This window comes from Vipera ursinii (genome assembly GCF_947247035.1).
Source record: "Vipera ursinii genome assembly, chromosome: 13".
Taxonomy (NCBI): Eukaryota; Metazoa; Chordata; class Lepidosauria; order Squamata; family Viperidae; genus Vipera; species Vipera ursinii.
Genome location: NC_139526.1, coordinates 17,445,738 through 17,463,557, shown reverse-complemented (window position 1 = coordinate 17,463,557; position 17,820 = coordinate 17,445,738). Strand labels below are relative to the sequence as shown.

The 17,820-nt window shown below is 44.7% G+C and overlaps 1 protein-coding gene across 1 annotated transcript; it reads right to left on the bottom strand.

The window, feature by feature from the left end:
• Nucleotides 1–1,999: 1,999 nt before the first annotated feature.
• On the bottom strand, nt 2,000–15,677 carry GNA12 (G protein subunit alpha 12). The gene is made up of 4 exons (XM_083372495.1): nt 15,212–15,677; nt 13,105–13,320; nt 8,578–8,628; nt 2,000–7,900 (listed from the first exon to the last, which is right to left on the bottom strand). Exons 1-4 carry the CDS (start codon nt 15,587–15,589, stop codon nt 7,331–7,333), a joined length of 1,215 nt encoding a protein of 404 aa, XP_083228621.1. The 5' UTR covers nt 15,590–15,677; the 3' UTR covers nt 2,000–7,330.
• Between the last annotated feature and the right edge of the window lie 2,143 nt (nt 15,678–17,820).

Sequence of the window (17,820 nt, the reverse complement as noted above, 5' to 3'; positions counted from 1 at the left end):
AAATATTGCTTTAATTGCTTCTGTGACAGATGTTACCTTACACATTCTTCTTTGCATGTTAAAAGCAGGAAAAGCTGATTTAGCGTTGGGAAAACACCAAAGGCCACAGAGGATCAATGCAGGCAGGGGGAGAGAGAGTATTTTACAAATAAATACTTTGATTAAAAAAACAACAACAGCGAAGAACAGAGAAGCTGGATCAAAAATAAGCTTGCATCTCCCCCATCAGCTAGCAAAAGGGTTTGCAGGACTGGGGGGTTGCTATAGCAACCGGGGTTTTTTTCCCCCATTGGGAAGAGAATCTATCTGGCATCTCTTTGCAAAAACAGCTGCTGGGTTGGGGCGCTTGCACAGGCATTTTGCCTCCTGCTTTCTCCTAGATTAATTTGGCACAGGGCTGAAAAAATCCCTCTGGTGCACGAGAAGCCAAATGCATTCATTCTTCTGTATTCCAAGAACCAGACCCGACTTGTTGCATGGCCAGCAGTCCTGGTCCTTCTGCCCGGAGCTAATTATCCAAATAGGAAAGAGTCCGGACCATATTTATTTGTCCAGTTTACACAGGTGGTCCTCAATTTACGACCTCAAGAATCCCCATTGCTTAAAAGGTGGTTAGGCAAGTTTGATTTTACAATCTTTTTTTATTGTTTTGGGGTCCTGGTGCTTAAGCGACTCACTGCTTAATTCTCATTTACAGAATCCGGCTTCCCGCATTGACTTTGTTGGTGGGAAGCCGGCACGGGAAGGTTGCCAAGGGGCAGTGACGTAACCCGAGGACATTGCAACCGTCATAAATACATGCCGGTTGCCCAAGTGCCCAAATTTTGAACGCATGTTTGTAGGGAACACTGCAACGGTTATGGAGTGTGAAAACTGGCGGTAGGTCACTTTTTATAGTGCCGTCGCAACTGTGAACGGTGGCTAAAGTTGAAGAGGACCTGTGCAGCTACTTATCTCGCAAATGAAGGGACGCTGGCTTCCATTCTCCTCTAATATCAAAGATTAGAAGAGCTGAGACTTTATTAATGCCAAAGCATTGCATCAAGGTGTTGATTGGGAAATTCTGGGTACTGACCTCTTAAAATGTCTCAAGGGCTGAGAAACGAACACAGACGACCAATGTTTGCCAACCTTGGCCAATTCCAGCCGTGTGGCCTTTGGCACCCAGAATTCTCGTCAATGGCCCTACTGCTAGGGAATTCTGGGAGTTGAAGGCCACCCGTGCTGGCTGTGGAATTCTGGGTGCTGAGGTCCACACGTCTTTAAGAGTTGCCCAGGCTGAGAAACGTTGCAGCAGACCAAGGTTTGCCAACCTTGGCGATTTTCAGCAGAGTGGCCTTCGGCACCCAGAACTCTCGCCAGTGGCCTTGTGGGCTCCGGCCTTCTGGGATTTGAAGTCCACCCATCTAGACAGTGCCCTGGTTGGCCAGCCCAGCAGTAAAACACTTCACCAAGCCGCCTTCTCTTTATTACAACCCCAGTTAAATAAGGGGAGAGAAAGGAAGGTGATCCTCAAAATCTCCCCCATCTGTTCAACCCATTAATAGACAGATTTACACATTTCGCTGCATATAAAACTCACATTCATTTTGCAAACAGATGGCTGCGATGCGTTTGGAAAGGGAGATGGAATAAAAACGCTGCCATTTATTTCACAATCTCTAGTCCTTTTTTTTTTTTTTAGTATTCATTGCCTTTAGTGTGCTCTAGGCAAAAGGCAGAATAGAAATCCTGCTCAGCCAATTTAGAGTTATTCAAGGTTTTTCTTTCTTGGTGCTTCTCTGAGCTTGGTTGTTTTCTGGTAGACGTTTCAAGACCCAGCTAGGTAACATCATCAGTGTCAGAAGGGGCTGGTTTTTGCACTGATGATGTTGACCTAATTGTAATGATGGCTGTATTAAATAAAATCTGCAGGCTGTGCTTTTCTTAAGGCCACTAGTCCCATCCATTGCAACTGCTGCTCCCCGGCAGAATTTAAACAGTTTGGTAGAGTCTAAAGCACGGTAATAACTAATCGCGTTTTAATGCATTTACAAAAATTGGTATGTACAAAACAGCCAATTCAAAACGAAGCCGTACATTTTTACACCACGGTATTTTAATAGCACACTTTCATGAAAAGACAATAACGCTGTAAAAAAGAGGCCACAAAAGATCACAAGATTCCCTTTTCAACGTGTATAAAATAGAACAACTGAATGGCACAGACAATGCCAGATAGCGACAGCAGTCACGGTACATCCATTTCAGCTTGATGACAAAATTTGGACTCTGTTGAACTTAGGAAATTAAGGCTTGAAGCCGTGCATGTCCTACCCCCAACTATTCATACAAGTTCATAAGATACAGAATGCTGCATAAGATGCTGTTTGAGCCTGAAGGCTTTCCATTGGTCCAGGTTCCTCCAAAGTGGGTCAGTGTTGACCTCAGAGGTCAATGGGGCTGTCCAAGAGGTCAATGGAAAGGGCTTTTTGGGGGGGGGGGTCTTCTGGTCTAACCCTCCACTCAAGGCAGATCTTATACCATCCCAGTCAAATGACTGTCTAATCTATTTTCAAAAATCTCCACCGGTAGAACATCCACCATTCCAAGAGGCAAGCTATTTCTTTGATTAATTGCTATCGTAGCGATAGTACCATTAGTTGGGAATAGGAAACAGTTTCCATCTGATAAACGTTCGAACAATCTGGAGCTTTGTGAAAAGTTGGCCAAGGAATTCTGGGAGTTGAAGTCCACCCCTCTTGAAGTTGCTAAGGTTGTAAAATACTGCTTTAAGGTACACAGAGACATGAGGGTTAAGTGTGCCCTTCTAAAGAGATACACCACATAAACGTTCAGGAAGTTTAATAAGCCTTCACTACAGCCAAGATCTTTTAACACTGCGTAAGAGAAAGTTTGAATATTCCCATTAACAACAAAGAGGCCAGCTAAATAAAATAGCTTAGGACTACCCGATGTCAAGAGATTGTCTTAAGAAGCCATCAAGCCCTTTCTATAAAGAAAGTCAGCCAAAAACAAGGACTTTGCTTGTGGCCTTTTGTTTCTGGAGACACAGGCTGTCAATGTTTAAGCAAATAGTCGTGGAAAAAACTTAATTTGGAAACCAGGTCTATTCCTCCTCCACATTTCCAAACAATCTCTGGCTCATCTCCACGATGCTAACCAAGGAGGTCAGTGTGTGTGTGTGTGTGTGTGTGTGTGTGTGTGTGTGTGTGTTTAAACTGGACTGAAGCAATTTCTAAGCGACTTGCAGCACAGTACGGGCAACAAGCCAAGCCTTAGCTAACCGTTCAGCCTGTGGTGGGAAGTTTCTTTTAATTCAGGGGGGGCGGGAATGACCCTTCTGATAAAACAGCAAAACAGCTTTGAGGGCACTTCACTCAGTTACCATTTTCGATGGGAAATGCATCTTCGTTACAAGAGCCGAAGAAGAGGTGAAGATTTCTTCCTCCTGCCTCAGATGGCATCCTCGCTTCCTTTATTTCATAGGCTACCCATTCCGTTGGAAACCTTCTACAGGCAGTCCTCGGCTTACGGCCACGACTGAGCCCAAGCGAGGCATTTGCTAAGGGAGTTCTGCCCCATTTTTATGACCTTTCTTGTCACGGTTGTTAAGTTAGTAACACGGTTAAGTGACTCTGGCTTCCCCGTGGTCAGAAGGTCACGAAAGGGAATCCCGTGATCCCAAGACGCTGGGACTGTCCGTAAATACAAGCCGGTTGCAAAGTGTTTGAATTTTGGGGATACTGCAATGGTCGTTAAATTTGGAAAAACGGTCCTAAGTCACTTTTTTTTCAGTGCCACTGCAACTTTGAACTTGAGGCTGGCTGACGTAATAAAAGAGGAAACCTGGAGCTTCCTCTTTGCAGCTTCCATTTCTTGAAATTAAAAACAAAACAAAAAAAACAAACAAACCACAAGCCAACTTTCTCATGTTTCCCAAAACCATTCTTCTGCCGAGTTTACATGAAACCAATTCTCAATTTAAAATCGTCTTGATGTGGAGGTGTCTACATGTGGGCTGACAAGACACCGAATTTCCTCTTGGTTCCTGGCCAAGATGACTAAGTACACAGAATTACAGGCCTCACAAGAGACTTCTTTGGACAAAGGACAAGCTGTGCAACTCGCTGGTGCAAAACATACGGGAGCATAAATTCAAAGTCGATTGTCCTACATACGACCCTCTTCCTGGCTAGTCGGGATTGTTACAATCAAATGCTCTGTCTGCAAATCTGCTCCCCCCCCCGCCCCCCCTTCCTTTTCCCAAGTGTGCCTGGAAAAGAACAATCTGGGCATTGGGTTGGAATGAAGGCAATTGGATTGAAAAGCATTGTGGCTCTGTCGGGGGGGGGCAGGGGGGAATAGAAGCAGTGCTTAGATGGCTAAAATAGAGGTCCCCAACCCTCGGGCTGTGACCCGCTATCGGGCTGTGGTCACACTATTTGCTACTGGGTCACGCGGGAGGTGGGACGGCATGCACGCAGCTCTTGTGCGAGCTAGCACGTGTGCACATGCACACGCAGGTCAATTTGTGTGTGCAACTCAACTTGCGCACATGTTGAGCCACGCACGTATGCCGGACTGGCCCGGACCCCCTGTACCTCCCTCAGCTGGGCCCCCAACTGCAAAGATTGGGGAACCCTGGGCTAAAGAATATATAATAGTTCTGCAATGGATTGAAAAAAAAAGATTGTTAATCCTAACAATGTACAGGAAAGTGACCAGGGTCAAACATGATTAGAAGATGTGCTTATGTTATATATGCAAGTGCTGTACAATATAGATTTTTTTTTTTAGGACTGACTAGAAGCAGAATTAGAGCTGGCTTTTACTGTTAAATGTTATCTACCCGAGACTGACTGCTATACAACGAATGGGGCAGCCACAAAAATGAGTTTAGATATTAAATGTCAATTGCAGTCCTAAAGAAGATGATTAGAGTTATGAGAATAAGCATACAGTGGTAGGGTACAGGAATAAAAATATTAATCACGTCCTAAAAACCATATAAAGCAGCTGCAAGACCCACTGGGTGGATTAGACAATTAAAGATCTATCTGGCTATCAAAACCTGTGATAAACACCACATTTATCTCCCTCAATAAGGAGCTCTGTTATACCACAAGGTACTTGTTATTTGGCATCAAAGAAACATAGAGCCGTATATTAGATTCAGCAAGGCATGCTTCTACAATAGAAAGAAGAATAAAATTAAGTTTTGATAAATACAGTGTGTTAGCACCTTGTTCTTTGAAAACCACTTTAAAAGGCGACTGGTAGCATAATTCAGGTTTTAAGCACTCGTAAAGCGATTTGTGCTACCGCTGGAGACGGTGTTAGAGCTCATGTTACCGGATACACCAAATTTCATCTACACAGAAACCACTGGCAAAGAAATGAATTAAAATATGTACACATGTGCCGTTATGACGTTGGGCCCTTCCCCATGGCAAGACTACTCCTCTAGAAAGGCATCAGAAGCCCCTGGGCCTCTGTATGAGTTCCAAAGGATAAATGCAGCATTAGCTCTAATGATAAAATAAGGCCTAACTGACCGTCAAGCTTAAGATGCCTTTCCTCTTTTCACCAGGCAACCGTTTTCCGCTTACAAAACTCAAGATTCTTGGCAAAAGGCAACCTCTTATTGAGAAATGGCAAAATAACGGATTCCAGATGTTAAAACTGCTTCCAGGTGCATTCATAGGTAAGCTCTTAAAAGAAGCTGCCTCCAAAACTGAAGGCTGTGGCTTTTAACCGTTAAGTCTGTCTTACTTTTACTGAAGACCTGGAAACCAGTGTAGCCCTCATCTCAGATACAGCTCAACTTTGCACAAAATATACCATCAACATGGAAAGCGTGGCCTTCAGAACGTGGCACACCATACCGTAAACAGAGCTGTGTGAGTAATCCACCCACAGGGGGAAAAGAATTCCCCTAACTGGAAGTCACAAAAGATTTTTAAACTGGTTATTATTTGTGCTGTCAGCTCCGAGAAAACTGCCTCGCATTTCAATGTCGCCAAAGGGTGCACGGCACTCAGAGAAGTTGATATAGGAAAGATGAAGCCCTTTGTTTTATTACAAAATATGGTACCAAAGTCACAGTAAACATTTCTTATGTTTTAAGATTATCCCTGAATAACGATTGTAGGATGGATAAGGCAGGACAAAAGTTTGATTAATACATACCTCAGAGTAGACAACAGTGTGAACTGTCTGTACACAAAAGAAAGGCACCCATAGTTAAATATAACAATTTAGAATGAAAAAAAAATAAGCTCACATCAATGTTATTCACAGCCTTCTGCAAATTCACACATACTGTATTCTAGCCTTAAAGGGGCGAATTACGTGTCAGGTTTATGTGGAATTTTTAAAATGCATTATGACATACATTGGTAAACCCCTATATAATTAAGAATAAAGTCAAAGCAAGACCATTAATCCACACTCAGTGGCTCCAAAAGAACTGATATTTTTTTTAAAAGAGCAATTCACTACAGTGCTATGGGCAGTTGTTCCTTGCCAAGACCTATCTAAAAATTGGATTAACTTCTGTATTAGACAGGAAGCAGCCTAACAGTTGCAGTAAGGCAATTTTTTTTCATACAGATCTAATTTTAAACAGAATCAAAGATGTTTTAACAAAGCACTAGGCGTGTATTTTCACTACTATTGCTGAAGCTATGTCTCATCAAGCAGTAACTGCTTTGGATACCTAACCAGCTTTGATATATCTTGCTATAAAAAATGTTTTGCTTGTGTGACTGTCTAAATTCAGTTTACAGCTCTGGATTTCTACACGAGGAAAGCTGAGGATAGATTCCTTAAGCAAGAGCTAAGATAACCAGTTGCAAATACAATCCAAATGTGGGCAAACCTCCCTGAACACACCTGGCTCCTATACTGATCTTGGAATTATGGCAATGTATTGCAATGTATTCTCTTAAAAAGAACCCCCAGTGAAGAAGTGAAATATGTTACTGAATTCGTTACTTCAGCACCCAAAACTAGTTTAAGGCTGACAGGTATGGAAGCCAGAACATTCTGGCATGGTCGTAGAAATAAGATTAATTCACGCAGACTCCTTGGTTGCCATTTCCCCACGACGGTTTTCAAAAGCCAAGAGGAAACATCGTTCCGTTGTGTTTTGAGTTGACCGATGCAGGAGCTCACATAAGCTTCTGCCATTCTTCTACTTCTGCTTCTCCTGCCCAGCTTTCCTAACTCAAGGCACAGCACGGCTCTTCCAAGAAAAGACACACAGCAAAAGCCACAGCGACGGGCCTACAACGGGTTAGGTGTCCAGAGAGAATTCCATTTCCAGTCACTGCAACATTATATCCTTAAGATTCTCTTGAAGGATGGTGTCCTTCACCGCGTGGAAAACGAAGCGGATGTTCTCGGTGTCGATGGCGGTTGTGAAGTGATGGAAAAGGGGCTTACTGCGGTTCCGCCTCTTCCGGTCAAAGCATTGTACCAGATAGCGCTGGACGTCTTCCAGACGGTGAGGATCACCTCTGAAGTCTGAGAAATATTTCTTGATGCTGACCGTCTTGACTTTCTCCACCAGGAGGTCCATTTTGTTCAGAAACAGGATGATGGAGACGTTGAAGAAGAGCTTGTTGTTGACAATGGTCTCAAAGATGTTCATGGACTCCACTAGTCTGTTTGTGCGTCGGTCTTCCATCAGGACCTGGTCGTATTCGCTGGAGGAGACCATAAAGAGTATAGAGGTTATGCCATCAAAACACTGGAACCACTTTTGGCGCTGAGACCTCTGTCCACCCACGTCCACCATTTTGAAAGGGATCTTTTTAATAATGAAGTCGTGCTCCACGATTCCTTTGGTCGCTTTTCTAGCCAGTAAGATGTCTTGTTTACTGGGGAAATAGTTCTGCAGAAAAAAAAGAAGAAGACAGACACAGGAAGTAGGAGAAAGATCACGCTTCAAAAGAGAAGTTAAGTCCACCGAAGTAGCGTCTAGATATACTGTGGTGGAAGGAAGATTCTGGAAATGAAACGGGGAAGGATAAGCTAGAGGCTAATCTTGCATGGGCTGTTCAGATGCCAAAGTTGGGTTTGTGGAAACAGCTCACTTTAATCTCAGGTTATTTCCACTATTCTGTATTCGGTTGTTAGAAGTGATGGTTAGCAAACATAATCTGAAGGATGAATTTCAATAATTTACAAACCTTTGAAGCCTGGTTTCCATAGCCTCTGAAGTTATGTGCCACAGTTCCAACAAATGCAATAAAATCCAGAGCTCCTGATAAACTAGATTTCACTGATGCTGAGATTGGCAAAATCTCACTTCTAATACAGGGAGTTTGTTTGAACAATGAATGTATTCATGCCTTGGTTTTTTTAAGCATACTTTTTCCCCAGAGGAAGAATAAGAGCTCCCACGTTATAAGAACTGGTTATTCTGCTTTAGAAGATATATTATTTACTAAATCTAGATGTTCAAACATTCAGTTCTATGATTTTGAGGAACATTTTCCAATGTTATTACTTCTCTTATTTATATGACTTGAATGTATGACACAAAACAACACAAACAGAAAATCTCACCAACTGGCCAATCCGATCCAGATTATCCAGGAAATATTTTACTGATTCACCCTGTTGAGAAAGAGAAGAAGAGTATATTTACTTATGGTTTACATCCTGCCTACTTCAACAAACTCTGAGCAGCCCAGAGAGTTATATTTAGATTAAAATATCCCATGGTTAAAACATACTGAAGACTCAGTGCCCAATATTCCTCTGAAAAAGCCAAGTTTTCACCACATCAGGATTTTAATACCCCTTGAATTGTACTTGGAAAGATACTGGCAACCAATACAGTGCCCAAAATATCCTCTGCTGAAATGCTTCTCATTTGACAGCGTGCAAGCTGCTGCGTTCTGTACCAACTGAAGTTTTGGGGTCAACTTAAATCAGCCTTAGAGTTTTAGAATCATCCAACTACAAGGCAATCAAGCAGCTGTTTTTGCAAAGCAGAAGACCTTCGTTTACATTAAGAAAGGTAAATTACAATGCAAGTGCATCATCACAGAACTGGCTATACTGCCTCGGAACCAGAGCTCTGATCTGGAAAATCAACCTTTGAAAATCTATTTACACTGCTTGGCTTTGCCTCGTAATGATCCCTTTATGGAACAGTCGGCAAGCCAAGCTAGAGCTGTGTACACCACTTTGGGGAAGAGAATTTCCATAGCAGGCTGTAAAATAAAATAGCTTTGTCTTTATTGCCCTTAGGATAGGCCATAGATTCTTGTGTAATAATACAATGGCTCTTTCATTTGTTTCCTCAAAACCTAAGCAGTTTTTTTTTGTTCTTACAAAGGGAAAAACACAATACAGAAGTCAACTGCTCTCTGTTTATCCTGATTGCTTACAAGATAAAGCAACCTTCATATGGTTTCCAGTAAAGCACACAATATCCACTTGAAGATCCCAGACTGTTTTCAGGTTATCTCCACAGAAGAAATACTGTTCCCTGGGCTTAGACTTAGAGAGCACAGCTGCTTGGGGAATTCTGGGAGTTGAAGTTCACAAATCTTGGACCTTAGAGCTACATATGTTCCTCCGTTCTTGTATTTCTCAAGCAGTAAAATATATTCCAATTTCAGCTGTAGCTGTTTGTGAATGCCCCCTTTTTTCTAGCTGTATTATTGGAGGTTTTTTTGTTTGTCTTTCTGTTTCATCAACAAGAGTTCATGCCAGTCAGCATTTGTGGCAATTACTATATGCTGGTAGTATACAAAACCATCAGATCTACAAACAATCATAACTCCTAAATAGAATCCAAAACTTCAGCAAGATTAAACCACAATTTTTACATGTCAGATCTTAAATGGGAACGATTTAATCCAACTTGATCTAGTTCTAGTTTGATCTAGTGCTCTTATCTGATTTGACTAGGATTAAGCAAAATTCCGGGTAATTCTTAAGCCCTCCATCACACCAACAATGTCTTCAGATCATTAACAACCTCTCTGTTGTCCTTGGGTTGCTGGGGAAAAACATGTTTTTGTTATAAGCAAATAACAACAAAGGAAATAATATGTTGTTCAAGTCTAGCTGTTTAACACCCCCACAGTTTGACCTGAAACAATTAAACTGCTCTGCAAGTTTGCTTCACTAGATGTTAGATAATTCTCAGATCATTGCTTATGTTTTTTTTTACACCTAAAGAGTTAACATAAAAATAGAGATGATTCATTTTCACTTTATATCTCTCTTCTTGCGCATCCTCTGAGTCAGTCTGGCCAACTGGGACAACGTAGGAGGAGGTGCTGTCCCCATCGTTGAACAGCAGCCATGAGTCATCCCACATCTGGGAATTAGAAAACCCAGAACTGGGAACTACAGCCCTGAAATAAGCCAGCTCCCACATCTGAACATCGTTCCAACTTTTTATCTTGTTTATTTCGGACTGATGCTGTGGAGCTTCTTCTTGCTTTCATCTTAAAAAGAAACGCTTGTCCAATTTACAGTTATAAAGTATAAAAATTCAGGCGGTTCACATGCTAAATAAAATCATACTGATTTAATAAGGGGGCTATAAAAGGACACTCCCTTTTGGCATGAGACGACAGGTAGTCCTCAATTTGTAACAGCTCATTTGGTGACCATTCGTACTTAAAACAGCACTGAAAAAAAAGTGACTTATGACCGGTACTCACACTTACGACTGTTCCAGTATCCCCATGGTCAGGTGATCAAAATTCAGATGCTTGGCAACTGACTCATATTTATGATGATTGCAAGGGCCCAGAGTCATGTGATCCCCTTTTGTGACCTTGTGACAAACAAAATCAATGGGGGAACTGGATTCACTGAACCACCGTGTTACTAACTTAACAACTGCAGTGAGTTCCTTAACAACTGTGTCAAAGAAAGGTCATAAAGTGGGGCAAAACTCACTTAACAAATGTCTTGCTTAGCAACAGAAATTTTGGGTTCCACTGTGGTCATAAGTCAAGGACTACCTGTATTAAGAAACAAAAGTACTAACTAGGGTGTCAAATAGTGAAAATAAATATCTTTTTAATGCATACCAGCTGCCCAGATAGCCAGGCTACATGACTTATACCAGAGCAAAATTATAAGCCCCACAAATGTAGTGACATATCGTTCTGAATGAGCAGTTTCCAGCCATGGCACGGCTATAAATAGTACAGATCTCACTATAACCTAAAATTAGAATTATCACCGCACAGGCTCCATGCTTTCTGAATGGGTGCCCACACACACCTTTCGAAAGATGATTCTGAGTTCAAATGCTCAGTGTTATCTCTGCCAAGGGTGTGTCAAACACACCCCAGACTACCATATTTTATATGGCCATCCGTGTTATATAAGACCATCCTAGACGACTCACAATCATATTCAATAAAACAGAATAAATAAAATAAAACCAACAAGCCAACGCCACATACTTCAAACAAAGCACCATCGTGTCCTTGACAATTGGCCATTTATGGGCAAGACTTAAGAGAGTCAGTGGGAAGTAATGGAAACCAACTGGGACAAACTGAAGTTAAGAGAACAAGGGGTGTGTTTAGGCCACAGAACTATGGTAAAATAATTGTTTTTCAAAGTAAGGTCCTAGTAGTGTGCGTTTCAGCTAAGCCATATATCTCCGAATAAGATGTTGACACGTTGATACTACGTTGGCACAGGGTTAGCAAAAGAAATCCAAATTCAAACTACAAAAAAAGCTGTGAATTTCCACTTAGTTCTCTACACTGGACTGTTCCTTAAATGTTAGTGGTCACCCCTAAGATAACAGCAAAAACCCAAGATACTTAATTACAAAGAACCTCAGATTTTGCCTCTATTACACAGCAGGTTAACCATAGTTTATCTGCCCCGAAGCAATACTTTGTACCACTTCCTGGATTTTGTCAATGTGTTCACAGTTTAGCTACACATAGACACAACTGGTACAGTACAGTGCTAATATTTGGCATACTTTACTCAAATAAGTGATCTTCCATATTTTAACTAATGTTTAGGCTTTTTAATGTGCAGTTTGGGTCAGACGGTAAACAGGTGATTTAAATGCTGACCTATAGAATTTTTTTTTGGGGGGGGGGAGGTTCTTCAATGGAACCTCATATCCTGTGACAACACAGAAGTAAGCCAAAGGGGGGGGGGAATGGAAAAACATCTGGAAGGACGAAGCAGGCCAGCACTGCTGTACTGCTGCCAAAAGACATGGCTATGAAAATTAGCTGAGCTTAAATGGATGGATTTCACAAAGCCTCAAGTCATTGTTTACAAACTGATTGAGGATCAAACTGAGCTTCTTTAGGATCTTGATTACATTTCATGCTTACATTTCTCAAGCAGGTAATGAGGACTCTGGCCCTAGGAGCAGGAAAATACTCAAGACTGTTCAAACCTTCAGAAAGTTTTAGAGCCCGTCTAAAACACCAGGCTATAAAACAGGAGATGGCGAGTTCTAGTTCTGCTTTAGACACGAAATCCAGCTAGGTGACTTTGGGCCAATCACTAGGGATCGGTGAGTTCTAGTCCTGCCTTAGGCATGAAAACTGGCTGGGTGAACCCTGGTGCCAGTCACCAGGAGACGGTGAGTTCTGGTACCCTCTTGGGCACGAAAACCAGCTGGGTGACTTTGGTGCCAATTAGCAGGAAATACTGCGTTCTAGTCCCAACCTTAGGAATGAAAGCTGGCTGGGTGATTTGGGGCCAGTCTCAGCCCAAACTCCTTACAGGGTTGTGGGGAAAATAGAAAGAGGAAGGCGTGTTGGATAGGTTCACCACCTTTATATATTACTCGGTTAAACAAAGCTCAGATCCAGTTCAAAGTCCATGTTGAAATTCCCACATTTGTTACTTAAGAAGCAATTTTATCGGTAGGCAGCCAATCCTGGTTTTGTCAATGCTGTCAGCATTTAACAATCTGAAAGTTATAAGGTAATCCTTAAACCCAGAAGGGCCTAGCAGCGCATTTTCAGACCATGAATGAAAGCTACTATGTGTCCCAGGATGAAGCTGCAGGATCCAACCTGGGCCACTTCTCGGGACCAGATGTTTTGTCTTCTGAGCTTTCAGCTTACTCACCAGCTGATATTCACTTCGACGGCTGAAAGCTTCCTTGATCCCAGAATCCTTCCACAGGCCGGTCAGAGCTGGTACGTACAACTGAAACATGGGGGGTTCAATGAACATGCCCGCTTTACTTTCAAAGGCCATGAGGAACATGGCATGTTTCTCATTTTCCGCATACTGCCAAGGAATGCCGAGTTTGTCCCGTGCATCGACTAGGACTCTGCAGCCCTAAGAAACAGAGAAATACACTTCAATTCTTACGTTGCCCATCTATGCTCAATCTTTAACACACTAATAGGACCACGTGCACTTTATTTGGCCAGCTCTCCCCTGTTCTACATTCCAAGATATTTTAGACAACTTTTGAGAGCCAAATTCCATCCTTATTATTAAGCCGGGATGTGGTTTTCTTAAAGATAAAATTCCCATTTGTTGTGGGTTAAATACTGTGCCACCAACACAGCAATGCTACTGGGGTGAAGAAAGCAAGAATTCAGTTTTTGCAACACCTGCAGACTACCGAGCTTGTGGCGAGACAAACTTTTCTGTAAGTCTCACCTTACAGCAACTTTTAAGGTACAGGAAGGAGTCCAGCAAAATCTTCCACACAACAAATATTTTTCCCCCACCTTCTTAGGAAAAAACAGTGGCTTAGTCCAATAGCCTAGGATCGGTTTGCCAGAGGAGAAATCTGGATTCCTAATGTTTAGAACAGGTTTTTTTACCCCTCAGGCTGGAAAGCCATATCTGAAGACAAGTCTATGCAGTTAGCAGGGTGTGTATATCTGGCTGGGCTCCCTTGTTATGGCACTGTGCATATTAAGAAATAACTTCGGCACCCCTGGAATTAGATGTATTCTGAAGTCAGAACTCTGAAGGAATGTTGTAACGCAAAGATAACTCGTGGGTCATTTACCTGCGTTTTTCTGGATCAAGCCAAGGGATGCCGCAAATTAAATTTTAACTAGTGTGCAATTACAAATGCAGTCTATATGTATTTTCAGCAACAACAATCCTGTAAGGTGGGCTGGGCCAAGAAAGATGGAGGGACGCCCAAATCACCTGTCTGGTTTCGCAGTCTCAGAAGGACTAGAACTCAGGTTTCAAGCCTACCTGCTTACTTAACGGGGGGGGGGGGGAAATATGACACCACTAGGAAATTTTGCAGAGGTGGAAAACAACAACAACAACCGTGAAGAAAGCAGTGGCAGACCACCGCCCTGCCAGGTGCGTTTGGCTGAGGGAGAGGGGACGCTCCTCATCACCCCATAGGCTTCCGATCCCGTGGCAGGACTGGAACTCAGTACATCAAGGGGGCTCTCAAGGGAGCATCAGTGTGCATGTAGGGGGGGGGAAATCCCTCTTCGTAAGGGAGGGCAGCCTACTTTTATTTATTTATTTATTTATTTATATTTATGTCACTGCACGTTTTTTTTGTTCGTCAGAAAGTTCATTTCTAACTGTACATTTCCCCTGCTCTCTGCACCTGTTGTGATAACTTATCTGGTAACCATAGTGAATCCCATATGACTAGCTATGTTATGGTTTCAGTCTGTTTAGTGCGCATGTCTAGAAAAAGTTCTCAGAGTTATTGTATATTGTTTTTTATTCACTTTGCTGTTACTGTTTGTTACGTTAGGATGTAGTGAGCTAGCTCTTCTTTATAACATATATTTGGTTTTTATATTTTTGTAAGTAAAAGGTATTTAGTAAGATTATGCGTCGTGTTTTTCTTGCCTTCCTGCATGCACATCATGCCTTCTCTGAAGCACGGTCCGTCGCCCTCTACAAAGGTGATTTTTACCTTGACAATTTATTTATTTATAGGGCAGCCTATCCAGGGGTCTCCAATGAACATGGGGACAGGTGACCACCAGATCTTGCCGGGGGAGTTGGAAGGAGCATCCTTGGAGGAAGAAGGCGGGGCAGACGAGAGGGCGTAGAACCACAGAGGAGAGGGGGCCCGAGAGGTCCTCTAGCCCAACCCCCCTCCCGCTTGAGCAGGAGACCCCATACCGCCCTTTAATCCCCCCCTCCCCTCCCCTCCCCTCCCGCAGTCCTCCTCTGGCGCGGGGGGCGTGGCCGGGCGAGGGGAAAGGAGGCCACGCGGCGATCCCACCTTGAGGACGTTCTCGTAGATGGTGGCGCGGAACTCGAGCAGCGCCTTCTGGTCGAACTCGCGCCCGTGGATGATGCGCATCTGCTTCAGGAAGGTCGACTTGCCGCTCTCGCCGGCGCCCAGCAGCAGGATCCGCACCAGGCGGCGCACGGCGCGGCGCTCGCGGGCCAGCAGCGCGTCGATCTCGCGGCTCCGGCGCCGCGCCTCGCGCTCCAGCTCCCGCCGGCCGAGCGAGGGAGGAAGAGGAGGAGGGACGGCAGGCGGGGGAAGGCCGCCCTCCTTGCCCGGCTCCGGCGGCCCGGCCGCCGCCTCGGGCCCGGGGTCGCCGCCCGCCGCCGGCCAGAGGCAGCGGCCCAGGGAGCGCACCACCCCGGCCATGGCGGCGGCGGCGGCGGCCCCTCAGACAGGCCCGGGCGGGAAAGGCGCCGCCTCAGCCGCCTCAGCCGCCGCGCGACCTTCCCTCCGTCCTCGCCCTCACGCCCACCCGAAGGGGCGGGGCCGCGACGACGACGCCTGGGGCGAGGCCGGGCGCTGATTGGCCGGGCGCGGCGGGCGGGCGGGGAGAGGCCCGCGGAGGGGGCGGGCTCGAGGCGCCCGGGGACCAGTGAGCGGCGAGGGGCGGGAGGGAAGCTCGCCCCCGCTCGAGTGAGAGAGAACGGCGGGGCGGGGTTTTCCCAGGGTCAGGGCGGAGCGGGGGCGCCGATTGGGCGCGAGGGGAAGGGGCCCGTGACGTCATCCGGGGAAAGAAAGTTATGAATGGGGGGCAAGGGGGTGCTTCGCCCATCGTCCCCAGCCAGCCTGGCTCTTATGGGATTTGGAGTCCAGCGCGTCTAATTAGGGCAGAGGTCTTCAAACTCGGCCCTTTTATGATTCATGGACTTCCAACTCCCAGAATTCCTCAGCCAGTGTGCCTGGCTGAGGAATTCTGGGAGTTGAAGTCCATGAGTCATAAAAGGGCCGAGTTTGAAGACCCCTGTAATAGGGGATTAGGGTGTCCAATGAGAAGCTACCTCTCCAGGGTGCTGGATTCTGGCTTCCTTGGGCAGTCATCAGGAAGCGGAGTTCCCAACATTCGGGTCAACGAGTCGTGTGAACGCCAGTTCCCGTGCCCGAGGCGCGGAGTTTGGGTGCAAAACGTGGCAAAGTCTTCTGCCTCCCATTGGTAGAAGATGACTTCTAAAGATCCCTTGCAGCCTGCCCTGTTGTCCTCGTAGGGGTGTTTCCCTCCTTGCGTTGTGTGCCATCAAGTCGTGTTCGTCTCGTAGCGACCCCATACAGACATTTAAATTTTAGGATAATCTTATCCTGCTCCCTCGTCCCGACCAATGGCCCCATATGCCTTTTTCTGTCTTCCCCCATCTGGTGCCCTGGGGGCCAACATCTCCAGAAGCTCAAAAATGCGGGCAAAGTGCAAAAAACCCAGCCTCTCCTTCCTTCCCGGCGCCTGACATTTCGCAGAGAAAAGCGATCCTTCTGGAGGCTTTTGCTAGCTCAGCCACCGGATGTCAGCAGATCTCCATCAAGACCACAGGCTGAAGAAAACATTGGGAGAAAACAAGAAAATCCTGCTTGCGGGGGATTCGTTCTCCTGCTTCAGCGCTATTCTCCTTAATGGGTTTTTGGCCTAAACTGTGGTTAAAGGTGTCCCGGATAGTAGTGGTTGAAAGCCTAAGAGGTGATGGTGGTGGTGTTGATTCTGGAGATGTGTAAAAGACCCCTCAAATTCTGACTGGGGTTCCTTTATTCTGGCTAGCCGTGGGGAGAAGGCTGTGGTTTGATTAGCGCAACGTGTGACAGTGTTTAATTACATCATGCTCAGTCTGAAACCCTGATGCATCCATCACAACAGGCTGGCAGATCACTCACGATCACCCAACTCCAAATGCATAAAGGCTCCTGACAACGTGTGAATCCAACCCTTGCTGCCTAGTGCGGAAAACTTAAAGTCCCTTTCGTTTTATTTATATGCCAGTCTGTACCCAGCAACTCGGGGCAGTTTACTAATGGTTAACAACAGAAAAACAGAACAGAACAAAGATAGCAGAGATAACAGAGCAGCAATTCATTTCAGCACAAATTTCAAAATTTCAGCTTCAATTCTCCCTTGATCCACCCCTCTGCCAATTCAGCTTCCCGATGCAAGATTGAGGCCGTCGGGAAGAGTTAGTGGAGATCCCACAAAAGGGAAACCAGCCCCAGTTTCCATTGCTTAACCATACTGGACTTCATACTGGTGCATTTTGCTTAATGTTAACCATGCTTTTGCACAAGACAAGCCTAACATGAACCTTAACCAGCATGCATCTGAATGGGCCTTTTTAAAGACAGGCCAGGTTGGTGGCCACTGAGCTGTTCCCTGTTTTGTTCCATTTGCAGACAGGAAGGTTTGGAGAAAGTAAAGTCAGTTCTGCAAAGTTAACCCGTTTTGGATCTTTTTGTTCTTATTATAGCCGGGCCAATCAAACTCTCCGTCTTTCCTTTCTTCTTTTTGAAGTGTGCATTTTTCAAAAGCAGAAGGAGAAGACCTCTGATCAATATTAATATAATAAGAAAAAGATGGCTCAAAATATGCTTAGCCGTATGACAGACCACATTTCATGTTATTTCAT

What these genes read in the sequence shown, in the direction of transcription:
- GNA12 (XM_083372495.1), bottom strand. Translation starts at nt 15,589, where the DNA reads ATGGCCGGGGTGGTGCGCTCCCTGGGCCGCTGCCTCTGGCCGGCGGCG. An exon ending in GTCGAAGTGAATATCAGCTG is followed by an intron (nt 8,629 to 13,104) that starts GTGAGTAAGCTG and finishes CTTTCTCAACAG; the next exon opens with GGTGAATCAGTAAAATATTT. An exon ending in TGGATCGGATTGGCCAGTTG is followed by an intron (nt 7,901 to 8,577) that starts GTGAGATTTTCT and finishes TTTTTTCTGCAG; the next exon opens with AACTATTTCCCCAGTAAACA.